Source organism: Alexandromys fortis, unplaced genomic scaffold (genome assembly GCF_014885135.2).
Source record: "Alexandromys fortis isolate MF-2015 unplaced genomic scaffold, M_Fortis_MF-2015_v1.1 scaffold_174, whole genome shotgun sequence".
In the NCBI taxonomy this organism is placed as follows: domain Eukaryota; kingdom Metazoa; phylum Chordata; class Mammalia; order Rodentia; family Cricetidae; genus Alexandromys; species Alexandromys fortis.
The window spans coordinates 2,654,540-2,670,228 of NW_026068063.1; the positions used below are offsets into that span (position 1 = coordinate 2,654,540).

A 15,689-nucleotide genomic window follows, 5' to 3' on the forward strand; every position below is an offset into this window, starting at 1 on the left:
CCTGTGCCCCTGGTTGTTTCCAACCCGGGAAGACCCGGGAGTCCTCAGCCCTGGTCTGACAACCATGAAGAAGTCCCCAGGAAGGAGCAGAGGGAAGCCATGAAGAAGTTCCCAAGAAGGAACTGTTAGGTATAATCTTACAAGAAGCCTCTCCGCCAAGGCAAAATAACTCCAATCAGACCAGATTAGACCAAATCAAAGATGCCCACGTTTAATGAATGCAGCGCTCCCGGGTGGTAGGGAGCATGGGGGGAGGGGTGAAGACAGAGAGGGAGAGGCCACGCAAACCTGAACGTGGAGGACAATGAAGGCTGATGAGAAGCCAAGGACAAAGGCACTAGGTTTCGATCCTAATGCATGAACTGGCTTTGTGGGAGCCTAGCCTGTTTGGATGCTCACCTTCCTGGTCCTGGATAGAAGTGGGAGGACCTTGGACTTCACACAGGGCAGGGAAACTGGACTGCTCTTCATTCTCGAGAGGGAGGGGGAATGGAGTGGGGGGGAGAGGGAGAGGGGTAAGGGAGTAGGGAGAGGAGGTGAAGTGTGCGAGGAGGGGGAGGGAAATGGGAAATGGGGAGGAGGCGGAAATTTTTTTTTTGCAACAACTAAAAAAAATAAAATAAACCAAAAAAAAAAAAAACTTAAAAAAAAAAGAAAAAACCTGCAACCACGTGTTCCTACCCCTCTCCCCAGCCTAAATAGCCTGTGGGAGTGGTCAGCATTTGGTGGGCTTTCCTGGAGGTGAAGTCCGGACCAAGGCATCACCCAAGGGAAGTGGCTTAGGATGGATGCCAGGGACTGGGGTGATGCTTCCAATCATCCCAGACTCCTTGGATATAGGGGTGTTAGAAGGAAAAAGCCAATCGTGTCTTCTTTTCCAGGCAGGGCACCCCTGCCTCACCACCTTCCTTTCCATCCCTTCTCTCTACTCTTGTACCCCACCCATCGGAGTCCAACAATCAGAGGCTCATACTCCTGAAACAACCCTGGGGCTGTCTTCATCTGCCCTCCTCACCCTGCTTCTTAAAGGATTCTTCCTTTGGACCTTTGGGTCTCTATGTAGACCCTCACACCCATCCCTCTCAGTGGTCAGAGAATGCTTCGTGGTAAACCTTCAGACCCAGACTGTACTAAGTCAATGAGCACCCGGTTTTCTAAGCTTTCCTTTGTCGAGATCGTAAAATGAACTCACACAGTCTACCTTTTCTGAATTACTGAAGCGACCCGCTGAACAAGTTGTATGCTGACAAAGAGAGCAGCAACCCTTTCGCAGCTGCCACACGCTGAGGGCGTTGTGCTGTCTGCCTCCAAAGGATCCCACACTCTTGGACTGGGGATCACAACCCCATATGGAATTACAAACTGAATGTGGGGGTCCCAGAAAACCTGGCGACAGTAGGAGATTTTTCTTTAATGTGATATGACCAAAACTTTATTCGAAATCAAACACCATACGAATCTGAGCTGTTTCTGGCAGGTCCCACGCATGCTGCATCACGTGATTTACGGCAGCTTTGGTTCTGAACATACAACACACTCATTTTTGCGATTCACATACCATCACATAATGTTGCCCAAAACACCTTAGCTCATATTAGAGACATATGCTACTTTTACGTTTGTATTATATGCATTTGTTTATTTATTTATTGGGGGACCGCATGCATGGAGGTCGGGAGACAACTTGAAGGACTCAGCGCTCCCCCTCCACCACACGGATTCTGGGGATTGAACTCAGTCATCGGGCTTGGCAACAGGCGCCATGAGCCTCTGAGCCATCTCAGCAGCCCAAGCCATGTGCTATTAATTACAGAGTTTCTCCTGTGCATACAAAGTTTTCCATTTTTATAAAAACATAATCGCTCATGGGAAACAAAGACTTTACATGTTTTCCTACCATCACACTCAGTATGTCTCCAGTTAGTATGCCTTTGGACTGGGCGGCATCAGAATGCTTGATTTAAAGTTTGCTGTTTGCAGTTTTCTGCCTTGCCTCTTATTTAATAACCATTAAGGGAAGGTTAAGGATGTAGCTCAGTTAAGGCGTGCTTGCCTGACATGGGCAAGGCCCTGGGTGCGGTGACACTTGCGATGTGGAGGCAGGAGGATCAGGGTCAAAGGTCAGCTTTGGCGCTGTGCAGTGAATTCAAAGGACCCCCATCTCAAAATTGGTTGTTTGATAGCTGCTGATGGAAAGTCAGTTTTCCTCAGGGATGTGGTCCCTGAGAGGCTGCCTGCAGCCCAGGAGATGGACCTGCATCCGTGCACACACCGGCACTACTAAGTGAACTTGGTGGTGGGTTTGCAAAAGAAGACCACGTGAAGTTGGAAGGGAATAGCGAGACGGGAAGAACAGGAAGGGGAGGAAGTAGGAAGCGGGTTTGATCAAGACATTATACGCATGTATGAAATTCTCAAACAATAAAAAATTATTTGGTTGGTGAATTTGGGGTTGAGATTGGAGCAAATTTCCAGCCATTTCTGAAATGGTCTTGAATATATTTCTGCCATTGTGTACTATGCCTTGGTATAAAGAGTATTCTCAGTTTCGACAATTATAAAATCAAAATATCAACCAATTCTGGAAAACGCTGAAGGTGATCTACATTTTTTCTTAATTAAATGCTTAGATATGATACAATTATCTATCAAAAAGTAACCAAGTACATCTATCTCATTTACATGCAAATTGGCTTTTATCTTTAGGAAATGGTAAAATGGTACGAGTGCCAAAGAATTGTCTTAAAATACCTTTCTTAATGATCCCATGTGGGTGCTGAAAGTCAAACCAGGATCCTCTGCAAGAGCAGCAACCACTGAGCCATCTTGCCAGTCCATCCCAACTTCCTTTCTCAGTGCCTCCCTCACTACATCTGTCTTCTCCTTGGTGCCTTTTACACGCGTTGTGCACCATACATGACTCTGCTTCCACGCCACTCTTAGCATTCCTTTAGGGCGATAATTTGATGTTATTCAAGTTTATAAAAACCCCAAAGTCCAGGCAAAATATCAGTCACCATTGTGAGAAATGAGACAGTAACACATATCAAAAAGGCTAAATTTTAATTCAAGAGCTAGTAAGGTAGGCTGGGCGTGATAGTGCATGCCTTTAATCCCAGCAGAAGCAAGTGGATCTCTGTGAGTTCTGATCTACAGAAAAAGTTCCAAGACAGCTAAGGCTACGCAGAGAAACCCTGTCGTTAGAAACAAAACAAGCAAACAACAACAAAAGAAAGAGGAGAGAGAGTGGTACAGTGTGATGAGCAAGGCTTTGGGGTTCCATCCAGTTCCAGGAGGGGAAGGGAAGAGAGAGAATTAATTCTAATACAAACAATATCAACAATAAGATGCACCGAATAAACAGCAAGGTAATGCATGAACTCTAGCTACATTCTAGCTAATGACTGTAGTTTTCTAAGCTAGTTCTTTGGCCCTTCTTTTCTTTTCTTTTTCTTTTCTTTTTTTTTTTTTTGGTTTTGGTTTTGGTTTTGGTTTTGGTTTTGGTTTTTCAAGACAGGGTTTCTCTGTAGCTTTGGAGCCTCTCCTGGATCTCACTCCTTAGACCAAGCTGGCCTCGAACTCAGAGAGATCTTTCTGCCTTTGTCTACCAAGTACTGGGATTAAGAGAGTGCAGTGTGCACCACCACTGTTCAGCAACCCTTCTTTTCAGCACATAGAGGCTGAGTTGAGGGCTGGTGTGGGTGGGAATATAATGGAAGAAGGGGCAGGACCAAGGAGGCCATTATTTGAATCTCCTCTGTTGCCCCAAGTCTGAGAAGGTGAAATCAGACCAGACCAGCCAAACTGCTGGCTCATATTTTCCAACGCCAAAGTCTCCCAAGGAAATCTGAGACACTCTAAGTCCCAGTCCCTGCATTGGCTAAGTTACAATGTGACTCTTCTGTCTCCAACAGCTCATACCATGGACAATGTATGTAAATGCAAAGTGATTAAGATTTCTTGCAAGTAGAGACTAGAGAGATGGCTCAGAGACTAGGGGTGTGTATGGCTGTTGATGAGGACCAGAGTTCAATTCCCAGCACCCAGACTGGATGGCTCACAACCGCCTATAACTCCAGCTCCGGGGGATCCAGCATTTCTGGCCTCCCGCAGGCGTCTCCACTCACATGCGCAAACCCACTCACAGACACACTCGTACACTTCATTAAAAAATAAATCTTTGAAGGTGCATATGCTCTCCTGCGTGTGACCAAATGTTTGGGAGATGGGAGTTACTCTTGTTTGACAATGGACGCCACCCTAAAGAAAAGTTAAACTGGTAGGAGAAGGCGCATGTGCGTGCTGAGCGTCAAGAAGCGGGGGAGGGAGCACACGCGTCTGAAGGGGGAATCCCAGGTGAGGGACACGTGCCCTATACAGATCCAGAAGGTTCTGGAAAGAGGCTTACTGGGCATATAAGCAGTCAGGAAGCAGAAGCAAGACAGCCTCAGAGTCCTGAGCAGGCTCTGTGGTGAGACTGCCTCAGAACAGGCAGCGGGGGTGCGGTGAGAAGGCCCCCACTGCCAAAAGAGGGACCACTGGAGAAAGAACTGCAACTGTGAACACCTCTCTCAACCAAAGCGAGCCCCCAAGGAATGGCGAGGGGCAGGGCAGAATTTAGGGGGGAGGGGCAGAAATGAAGCCAGTTCTGAGATGCTGTCAAGTTCATGATGGCCTGGGAGGAAGACTGGCCTGGCCAGATGCAATGTCAAAACATCCAGCAAGATAAACAGAATCCCACAAAGACTCCAAACGGCACTTCTTGACCTTTTATGGATCCCTGAACCCCTGGAAAATATGATAGCAAAGCCCAAAACCTCTTTTTGGAAAAGGAGCACACACGCGCGCCCTGCGAGAGAGTTTTTTATGGTTAAGGATCCCTGTTGCTACCACAAAAGGAATGAACATGCTCTGCGGGGAAATTCTAACAATGCAATTTGCAAACAATTAGACAAGAAAGCGAGGTGAGGAAGGGAGTCCCCAGAGGCTGACAGGACTGGGGGAAGAGAGTCCTGAAATATTCTTTTACACAACACCAGGAAGGGCCAGCTAAGTGATCCTTGCAGACTTAAAGTTATGGCAAGGGGCAGAAAGCTAAAACCTCGAAGGCCTGAGTTCAAAATAAGATTTAAATGCAGTATCAAAGACTGGAGTGACGACCGTGCGTGTGTAAGGACCTGAGTCTGGATCCACAGGACCCACATAAAAATTGGCATAAGACGGCCTGTACCTGTAACCCCAGTTCCGGGGTGAAAGGGGAGCAGATACAAAACAAGCAGATTCTTGAAGCTCATCAGGCAGCCAGCCTGGCCAAAACAATGAGTTTTCCCATTCAGTGAGGGTATGTGCACATGAGTGCAAGTGTTTGCCAAGAGCAGAAGGCAGAAGACAGTTTCAGATCCCGTGGAGCTAGAGTTGCAGGCAGCTGTGAGCTGCCCAGGGTGCTGGGTCCTAACTCAGGTCATCTATGAGAGCAGTACACACTCTCAATTGCTGAGCCGTATCTCCAGCTGTGCCGCATTAGATCTTGCTGGTCCATTTGGGAGACAGATGCAGAGCAGCAGTGGAAACCTTGGGGACCTAGGGGGAATGTGTTAGGGCTTTTCCTCTAGTGGAATAGCCTACCTGGGAAGATAATGAGCCCCACTCAAGGTAGGTGGAAAATGGCAATTGTGTTACAGGGATCTTTCTTTGCTACTGTCTTTGGCTGGGTGCTTTTAAGACAGGGTTTTACTCTGTAGCCCAGGCTGACCCCAAAGTCTCTCTGGGTGCTAGGGTTGTGGAAGTGAGCTGTGTTACTTTAAGGAAAAGTCTGAACTAGACAAAGGTTGCCGATCTCTGGGAGCCTCTGTGGTCCTACCAGAGCAGGAGAGCTGAGAGCGAGTCCTCCCCAGTCTGTCCCCAGAGGTCTTCTCTCCCAGCCTGAGTAGCTGCATCCCTGAGCACACGTCCCTTCCCATCCTCTCTCAATGCCTTTTTCTGCCCATCTCCTTACTCAGTACAGATACTATTCTCGGGACTCTTCCTCATTCCTCTTTCATTGCTGTCTCCTGTTAACCAAATCTTAACATTCAGGGCAATGCATACAGCTCTTGCTTTTTTTTTTAACCTTTGGGATTGAATTTAGGGTGATGTATGTTCTAGGCAGACAGTCGACTGCTGAGTATATCACAGCCATGTGTGTATGTATGTATTATTTATTTATTTGTTTGTTTATTTGTTTTGAGATAGTGTTTATATGGCTCAGACTAACCTGGAACTTACTCTGTGACCAAGGATAGCCTTGAACCTCTGATACTCCTGTCTTTGTTTCCGGAGTGTTGGGATTAAAAGGGTTGACCACTATGCCTGATTTGGTTTCTTCTTTTTGTTTTGTTTTGTTTACATTTTTTTAGACAGCATCTTGCCAACTAAATGGTCCAATTGGATTCCCTTCTACCTCAGCCTCCTGGAGCTGAGATACAAGGTCTTACCAGCATCCTTGCCTGTCTACATGTTTGACCCACCTATTTCATAAAGCCCTCCTCCCTCCTCCTCCTTCTCCTCAGATCTCTTGCTGCTCTGGTCCTCATCCATCCCTCAATCCTCAGCACACTCTCTATTCTGCCCCCTAACATAGCTTTACTTTCCACGTATGTATTATTTTCCTTTGGGTAGAGAATAGATTCACAGAAGGAGAAACCCTGAATGGCTTTGTTTCCTGAAGAATCTGCAAGTTGTGTTCACACTGATCTGTTCATGATACCGTCACCACTGAAGGCTCAAAGCTCATGTACACAAGATCATTTTCATCCAGCTCAAGCATGAGGAGCTGAGTTCAGATCTCCAGAACCCACACACAAACTCAGCAGCCTCCCTCTGTGTCCTGGTTGGGGTTGCTATGGCAATGATGAACACCGTGGCCACAAGCAAGTCGGGGAACAATGACTTCTCCGTGACGGTCATTGCAAAACCCTCATTGTAATGAAGCTCGCAGGCTAACTAATTGCTGTGCTTCTTTTAAAATAAACAAGATCTCCGTTTGTCCAAAGGCCCAAAAATAAATTAAATGACTTCCGAAATTTCTTCCAGCCCAGCCTGTGAACTTCAGGCCACACATGGGGCTTCTAGTGGAGGCATGCTGTTGCAATTCCGCCATCTAGTGGTCGAACTAGACATGGCACCTCCAGCCATTACTAATACAATTTACCTTAAATGCCCCAATAACCAGTTTTTGCTGGATGCCAAACACATGGTGGCACTGTGCTTACACGCTGCCTTCAGGTGGTTATGTGACACTGGAAATCGAAAGGCCTCTAGTTCTGACATCTTCAGCTCTCAACCTTGTGACTCTGTTGAGGAGAATAAGCTGAGACCTAGGGGAAAGAGGAGAGAAAAAAAAAGAAGGGGGAGGGGGGGGGGGGGAGGAGCAATAGTGAAGGGCCGAGCCTGGCTCAGATCTTGAAGAATCAGAATAATTTTAATGTTGCTATTCTACTTATCAGCCAGGAAAGATGTGACCCCTCCACAATAGTGGCAAGTCTGAGACCTGCTCCCCGAGTGGAATTCATGCCTGATGCTGTAAATAGCCCAAAGTCCCGTGACTAGGGAGAGCACAGCCCCTATTGAGCATGCTTCAGCTGTCGCTATGCTAAGTGGGTGTGATGTGCCCATCATGTTACCTTCTACTGGATGTCTCCACTCTCATACAATCCCAGATTCGCTACCTAGGGAATGGTGTCCCCCACAGTGGATGGGTCAGCACGCCTCTCTTAATATAGTCAAGATAATCCAGACAAGCCCACAGGCCGACCTAATCCTCACTGAGACTACCTTCCTGTGTGGTTCTAGATTGGTTCAAGCTGACAATTAACATCAACCACCTCACCAACCCAAAAGTATTTGTGTATTTCTGTTTCGGTTGTTATTGACGGGAATTGAACCACAGACACTAGCCAAGAGCTCAGCTGAGCTACATCCCCAGCCCTTACTATGGCTGTTACATTTTAATATTCTTGAATGAGGACGGTAACTCCCACCTCCTGGGCTGCTGGGAATGGCCGCGGTCTGCTCAGCACAGGGACAGGCACCAGAGTAGGTGTTCAGGACACTGATGGTGTTCTATACTCTCTGAAGTTTGCCTTTGTCCTTAAAGGACCCTGCTCCATGATCACATCATCTCTAAGGTCCACTTTCCTCAATCCTCCCGACAGGGAGTAGAGACTGTGGGCTGGATCAGAAGTTCAGGGCAGAATTGGGAAGAAGTGGGGGGAGGGGCAGGGACAGGGACGGACACTGCCTCCAACTCATTCCCTCTGCTAAGGGGACTTTCCACCAAGCTGCCCTTCCTCTCTGATGGAGAGCATTCAGCTCCATGGAAACCTGAGCTGAGAACTTTGTTTACCGTCTTAGGTCCTGGGGAGGCAGAGAGCTCGGCCAAACTCAGCGTTCTTCCTTCCCCGCTGTGGCCCATCACTTCCCGTGAATCCATAGGGTGGGCCCCATGGCCAGAGCCTTCCTTATGTCTCCCCATTGGAGTTAAAGGACAGGAGTTTCTTCTGTCTTCACATGGCTAACCCCCCAACACCACAAAGGGCATGTATTGGTCAACTGTGTAGAAAATGCTCCTGAACGCTCCTCAGTGGACAAGATGACCGAGAAGCAGCAGCCACCTTAGATCTCCAGGACAGCTCACACGTGAGGAGACAGTATAAAAGTGGCTAGAGTTCTGTGGGTTTGAGCAGAATACCAACGCCAGTATCCTGGACCTCACTGGGAGAGAAGAATGAGTGCACATCCATCTGTTGTCGGGGTTGTTATTGTTGTTATTGTTTCTAAAGATTTTAAAGATTTGTTTCCTTTTTTTCCTTTTACGGGTGGGGCATGCTAGGGTTTTTGGGGGTTTTGTTTTGTTTCATTTTTCAAACAGGTCTCTCTATAAACCCCTGGTTGTCCTAGTACTCACTATGTAGGCCAGACTAGCCCCAGACTCACAAAGATCTGTGTGTGTGTGTGTGTGTGAGAGAGAGAGAGAGAGAGAGAGAGAGAGAGAGAGAGAGAGAGAGAGAGAGAGAGAGAGGTCAGAAGATGGTATTGGATCCCTGGAGCTGGAGTTACAAGTGGGTGTGAACGTCTGATATGGATACCAGGAACTAAATCTGGAGTCCCGGGATGAGCAGCAAGCACTCTTGACCACGAGTCATTTCTCCAGGCCCACAATGCAAAGGTTCTTAACATTGCTGCAGTCGTTTGAATGTAATTGGCCCCAAAGCCTACTGGGAGTGGCACTGTTAGGAGGTGTAGTCTTATTGGAGGAAGTGTGTCACTGTGGAGGTGGCCTTTGAGGTTCCATATATGTTCAAGGCATACCCAGCGAGACAGACCACTTCCTGATGCCTGAGAGTCAGATGTAGGACTCTCAGTTCCAGCATCATGTCTGCCTGCTTGCCACCATGTGCCACCTTAATGATAATGCACTAGACCCCTGAAACTGTGAGCCACCCCATTAAATGTTTTCTTTATGAGAGTTGCTGCGGTCATGAGCTCTTCACGGCAATAGATGCCCTAATTAAGACAACTAAATTGATTTAAAAATGGCTATCCCGCTAAAGTCTGTATTCTAGATGTTTAATCACATTTTTTAAAGGGATCCAATGTAATTACACATACTAAGCAAGTGTTGAGCTAACACTTTTTTTTTTTAAAGCAGGCTGTATGTAGCCCATGGCTCCATGTAGCTCAGACTGGCCTCAAACTCGCTATGTAACTCAGCATGGTCTGATCCTCCTGCCTCTGCCTCTCTGTTACCATGGTGATCACAAGTGTGTGATTCCGTGTTTGATATGATTCAAAGGAGAAGAAGAAGCAAGGATCCCGTAAGGGAGACTGACAGCCCCAGGTGTTCCTTTTCCCACCTTCGACTTAAGGGTGACAAAGTAGAGAAGGAGCTTTGGAGGGGGGTGAGACCCCTGGGGCCTCAAGCTGCAGGCCCCTCAAGGGCCTCTTGCTCCCGTGCCTGATGCTATTACCTTTCGTCCTTGTCCCCCTGCTCCCAGATCCAACCCATTTCTCAAGAACACGAGGCCTCGGGTGACATTATCACACACGCGCACACAAATGAACTCCATCAGTGGGTTTTAAAACGCTGTTGAGGGATTGGTGAGACTCGGTGCTAGGCTGTTTATTCACAGGGAAGGCCGTAGGTCTGAGAGGCTGTGGAGCTGCGGTGTGGCGTGAGTCCAAGACTGTGACGGCCATCACGGGTCTCTCGCTCGCTCGCTCGCCCAGGACCAAGCACCTGAAGAACAAACGTGCTAGATGAAGAGAGGTTGTCACCCTTCCACAGCCCCACATCATGGGGAGGGCCCTACACTGAGGGACTGAAGTAAAGGACATAAGTCACTTGGGGTGTCATACCCCAAGAACCTGTGCTGGGCCCAGGCCTCGGAGACCTAGGGAGAGGCAAGGGGCAGAACAGCAAAGATCAAAACAGGCCATGTCCTGTTTGGCTTTTTTGTTTTGGGTTTTGCCTGCATGAGTTGTCTGAGAAAAAGAACCTCAGTCGAGAAAATGCCTCTATCAAAGTGCCTGTAGGCGAGTTTGTAGGGGTTGTTTTTTGTTGTTTGATTTGTTTTGTTTTGTTTTTTGTTTTGATTAATAATTGTGGGAAGTCCCAGTCCACTAGGGGAAGCACCACTCTGGACACCCCTGGACACCCCTAAACTATGTAAGAAAGCAGGAGGAGCAAGCTATGAGGAGCAAGCCAGTAAGCAGCACCCCTCCATGGCCTCTGCTTAAGTTCCTCCCTCCAGGTTCCTGCCCATCAAGTTCTGCCCTGGCTCCTTCAGTGATGGAGTGTGACCTGAGAATTGTAAGCTGAATAAACCCTCTCCTCCCCAAGCTGCATCTGGCTGTGGTGTTTACCACAGCAATAGAACCGCTAACTAAGACAAGGCAAAAGACCAGGGGCAGGGGGCTGGGCAGGAGAGGAATGGGGCTAGAACCAGCACCAAGCTGGTAGCCCCAGGCCGCCCTCCTATCTTGGCTCCACAGACCTGGCACAGAAGACTTCTGGGGCTTGTAACATAGAAAGGACCTTGAGGAAGAGGCAGAACTCACCCTTGAGAATCTGCTCTATCCAGACATGATGTGCTTGACAAAGGCTAGGAAAGAAATAGAGAATCAGCCATACAAAGTGTCCCTCGGAGCTCTGCCCTCCTCTCCGCTGCTTCCTGTCCCCCCATTCTTCCAGCCTTGCCATGCCCTTTCTGTAGGTGGTAATGCTCTTACTGGAGGGTCATGGAGAGGACAGAAGCGGGGAAAGACCTAAACTCTGCTAGGTGTCCCCTCTGTGCTGACATTAGACAGATGACATGAACGACATCATCACCATAGAGTCCCACAACTTACAAAATTGTCAGCAAGCCCCCCCCCCAGTTGAGGCTCAGAGACAGCAAGTGACTTGATCAAAGTCACACACATGACTTATCACAAGGTCCTGGGCCAATAAGATAGATCGGAGGGTACAAGCGCTTGTCACAGAAGCCTAATGACCTGAGTCCAGTCCCTTGGAACCAACGGCAGAAGGAAGTATTGACTCCTGAAAATTATCTTCTGACCTCTGAACACACATGTGTGCCCACACCAACATTCATGTCATACATATATACACGCACAACAATAATAATACATATATATATTCACTCCCAAGATGGAAAAAAAAAAAAAACAGCTCCCAGTGAGAATTTGCCACAGCCCATGGGAGATACACATCTGCAGCCTCTGGGCTGGCCAATCCCATCCCACACCCCCCTCTTACCCTGGGCACCCTGGGAAGCCAAAAAGAACCATACCTTCATAATTGATGCAGCCATTGGCATCCTCCTGCCCAGACAACAGCTGCTCCACCTCTGCCTCGCTCATCTTCTCCCCTGGGGGTGTGGGAATGGGGTTGTAATGACAAGGGGCCGAGAAGGGGAAGGAAAAGGCAGAAACACTCAAAAGGCTTAGAGTCCCCCCCGGATCAGAGAAAAGTCTAATGCCAAGCCTTGGCAAAGGTTCGGGAAGGTACGGCTCAAGTCTCTCAGGGCCCAGCACCAGTGGCAAAGGGACGGGAAGAAGGCCCGAGTCCACAGCAGGCCTCAGGAGTAACCCCTGCTCTGCCAACTGCTCTCTCCCACCCCCGGCGCTTGCTGGGCAAACCCAGTTCCTGGGGTAGATGGGCAGGGGTTTCCCACAGAGGCCAGGGAAACAGGCCCTGGATTAGAATTTGCCGGATACAGGGACCCTTAGATAAGCCCCATCCTATGCCACTTGGCCCCTCTTATCCTTCAGCTACTTTCAGGCGGTTTTGGTCTCTGCCCAGCTGACCCACCCAGAGTAGCAAGGACGTGCCGCAGCTCCGCCCCCATCACCGTGCCGTCGCTTTCCTTGTCAAAGACCCGCAGCCCCTCCACGAAGTCCTCATAGGTGCCCTGCTCCTTGTTGCGGGAGATGTGCTGCAGGATGGGCAGGAACGTCTCGAAATCCAGGGTCTTGGAACTCATCTCTGCACGGACAGAGAACACCACTCAAGTAGATGCTCCGGGGAGGAGAGGCCAAGGGGCCTTCCCAGCCCTGACATCACCTAGGGCTTAGGGTGAGACACGCCATCGATGACAGGCAGAGTCACGGAGATAAGCCAACAGAATTGGGGGGGAAAAGTATCCATGTAACTCTGCACTGGGTCCAGTTACTAGGCCATTCGGTACGGGTGCTGGAATATTTAGACATTAAACCCACACTAACCTTCAGGCTTGGGTTTGCCCAAAAGACGCAGCACCTCTGCGTTGGTGGGGTTCTGGCCCAGGGCCCGCAGCACGTCCCCACACTGCCCATAGGTGATCTTCATCTCTCCAGTTGGAGTCCGGTCAAACAACGAAAAGGCCTCTTTGAACTCTGTAGAGAGACACGCAGCTACGGCCTCCTGCCCCGAGAGAAGGCAGCGGCTGCGGCTTGCTCACTGGAGTAGTTAGCCGGGCAGTGGTGGCACACGCCTTTAATCCCAGCACTCGGGAGGCAGAGGCAGGCGGATCTCTGTGAGTTCAAGACCAGCCTGGTCTACAAGAGCTAGTTCCAGGACAGGCTCCAAAACCACAGAGAAACCCTGTCTCGAAAAACCAAAAAAAGGAAGAAAAAAAAAAAAAAAAAAAAAAAAAGAATGTAGCAGTTCCCTTAAGCCACTGTTCCAGACTGTTCTTGAAGCTGCTTTAACCCCATCTTCTGACAAGCAAACTCACCTGGGGACCCCATGACTTATCCAAGCACTGGTCTCTGGCTCCCTTCTCCAGGTCAGTTAGAGAATTGGCCAGTTCCCTGCTTCTCCACACCCCACATCCTTTCCCTGGTAGAGGCAAGTCTCTTATCCCTGCCAGGAAGGTTTCCCTGATTTTCAGTTTGGCTCTGCCTAGAAGAGCAGGAAAGAGCCAGGCCGGTCTCAGTTCCCTCCTGCTCTGCCCACTATCCCTGTCACTGTGAGTGTCCTGGAAGGTGGCAGGACACGGAGACAGCTTTCGAAGTGATAAGACCTTTTCAAAATCAGCTATTATCAGTGCTGCTTGTTCCCAAGTGCAAGAGTCAGTCAAGGTGACATTGAGGCCACAGTCAGACCACACCAGGCCTGCCGCTGATCTACCGGTGGGTTTTGGTAAAATGACTGACTCTTAGCTGTAAGAGAGGACACAGTGTTCACCTGCATATATGACTGGTGGGATCACAAAGTGTGCCAAGTGTGTGACTAACAGGGGTAGAGAACAGACCAAAGTGGCTCCCACGTCTCCTGCCTCTGGCGCTAACTTGGTAAAAAAGAGACCTGACACACTGAACAGGCATCTAAGGGGAAAGGCCAAATTAAGACACCCCTGGGCCCTTTGTAAACAGCTTTACTTCTTCATCAGCTTGCTTTTGTGTTTTTGAGACAAGGTCTCATGTAGCCCAGGCTGACCCCAAATGTGCTAGGTAGCAGAGGATAACCTGGTACCTCTGATCCTCCTGCCTCCGCCTCCCAACTGCCAGGATTATAGAGATGTGGCACCATGTCTAGCTAATTCTCTATCTATCTGGATTCGGTTACTTTATTAGAATGATGTGAACTGGTAGGGACCCTGAAGTCACCTCAGGCCTTTGACAAAGAAGCGGACAACCTCAAGTGACAGCACACAGCGGTAGCTAACGGGGCAGCAAAGCGACCCAAGGCAGAAGCCTGTTCTAGAAGAATATGCAAATCTGGCAGGGGAAATCAGAGCAGAGTCAACAGCTGGAAGCTGGTTCCTGGGGGGGGGGGGGGGGGGGGGGGGGGGGGGGGGGGGGGGGGGGGGGGTAAAAGCAGCTCAACAGGGAGCTACTGTAGAGGGACGGGGTGGCCACCCCCAATCCTTTCCAGCTACTTAGAACCGCTTGCTTCCCTAAAGGCTGCCTATGAATTACTTACAAATTATTCCACCGTCAAAGCAGAGTACCTCAGGCTTACTTACAACTCTTCCTGCTGGGGATCCCAGTGACCACATGAAAACATCAATGCTTGGAATTACTACTAGGAATAACAGAGCCATTGGTGCAGGAACAACCCTATCAAGGGACAGCACGCGGCAGTAATGAGGCAGCTGCCCCCTGAGACAAGGAGCCCCATGGTGGAAGCCCTGTTCTATAAGGTTGTGCAGATCTGGCAAGGGGTCAGAGAAGAAGCCAACAGTTGGAAGCTGGTTTCTATGCAGGAGGAGGTATAAGGAAATTGGAGCCATAGCACCCAGAAAATGCAAAGCTTAGAAGAATGTGGTAACTAGCTCCAAAGAGATGAAGGATGGATGTAGACAAGATGCTGAATTATCACAAGACTTCTGAACTGGACAGAACCAAATAGCCTCGCTTTGAATAAAAGAAAATTAGGTTTTACAGAAGAGACGCCTGGGCTAGAGAGATGGCTCCGTGGTTAAGAGCGCTTAATGCTCTATCAGACACGATTTAAAACCCAACACCCACATCGGGCAGCTCACAAAAGCCTGTAAATCCAGCTCCAAGAGATCTGATGCCTGCTTCTGACCTCCATGAGGGCATAGGTAAGCACACATAAATAAAACGAACCAGGAAGACGAGGCGGGGGAGGGCAAACATCGTATGGTTCTTCGTCGTGGAAGAACTGGCGACAATAAAGCAGTCTCCTGACTCCCCAAGAATGCCCTTTTCACTGTAACACAACTCAACCATCAGCTGGGGCTTGGGGATGTGGCCCAGGCAGGAGAGAGCTTGCCTGGCAGGGGCAAAGTCCTGGGTTCAGTCCCAGCACCACACAAATCAAGTGTGGTCATACACACTTAGAACCCTAGCACTTGGGAGGTGGAGGCAGGAGAATCAGAAGTGAGGAACTATTGTCAGTTAAAAGGGAATTTGCAGCCAGGCTGAGTTAATTAAGACCCTGTCTTAAGAGGGGAAGGGGGAAGGAGGGAGGGAGGGAAAGAAAGAAAAAGGAAGGAAGGCAGGAAGAAAATCACTCCCTAGGGGCTGGAGAGATGGCTCAGTGGTTAAGAGCATTGCCTGCTCTTCCAAAGGTCCTGAGTTCAATTCCCAGCAACCACATGGTGGCTCACAACCATCTGTAAAGAGGTCTGGCACCCTCTTCTGGCTGTCAGGCATACACACAGACAGAATATTGTATACATAATAAATAAATAAATATT

The 15,689-nt window shown here is 49.0% G+C and overlaps 1 protein-coding gene across 2 annotated transcripts in view; it reads right to left on the reverse strand.

The window, feature by feature from the left end:
• Positions 1-10,091: 10,091 nt before the first annotated feature.
• Positions 10,092-15,689, reverse strand: part of Myl4 (myosin light chain 4) — a 39,490-nt gene continuing 33,892 nt past the window's right edge. For both annotated transcript variants that reach the window (XM_050120371.1, XM_050120370.1), the window contains exons 4-8: positions 12,766-12,915; positions 12,353-12,526; positions 11,832-11,909; positions 11,098-11,141; positions 10,092-10,276 (exon numbers count right to left, since the gene is read on the reverse strand). In XM_050120371.1, the coding sequence (XP_049976328.1) occupies positions 11,113-11,141; positions 11,832-11,909; positions 12,353-12,526; positions 12,766-12,915 (431 nt within the window). In that variant the 3' untranslated portion in view covers positions 10,092-10,276; positions 11,098-11,112. The remainder of the gene's footprint in view (positions 10,277-11,097; positions 11,142-11,831; positions 11,910-12,352; positions 12,527-12,765; positions 12,916-15,689) is intronic.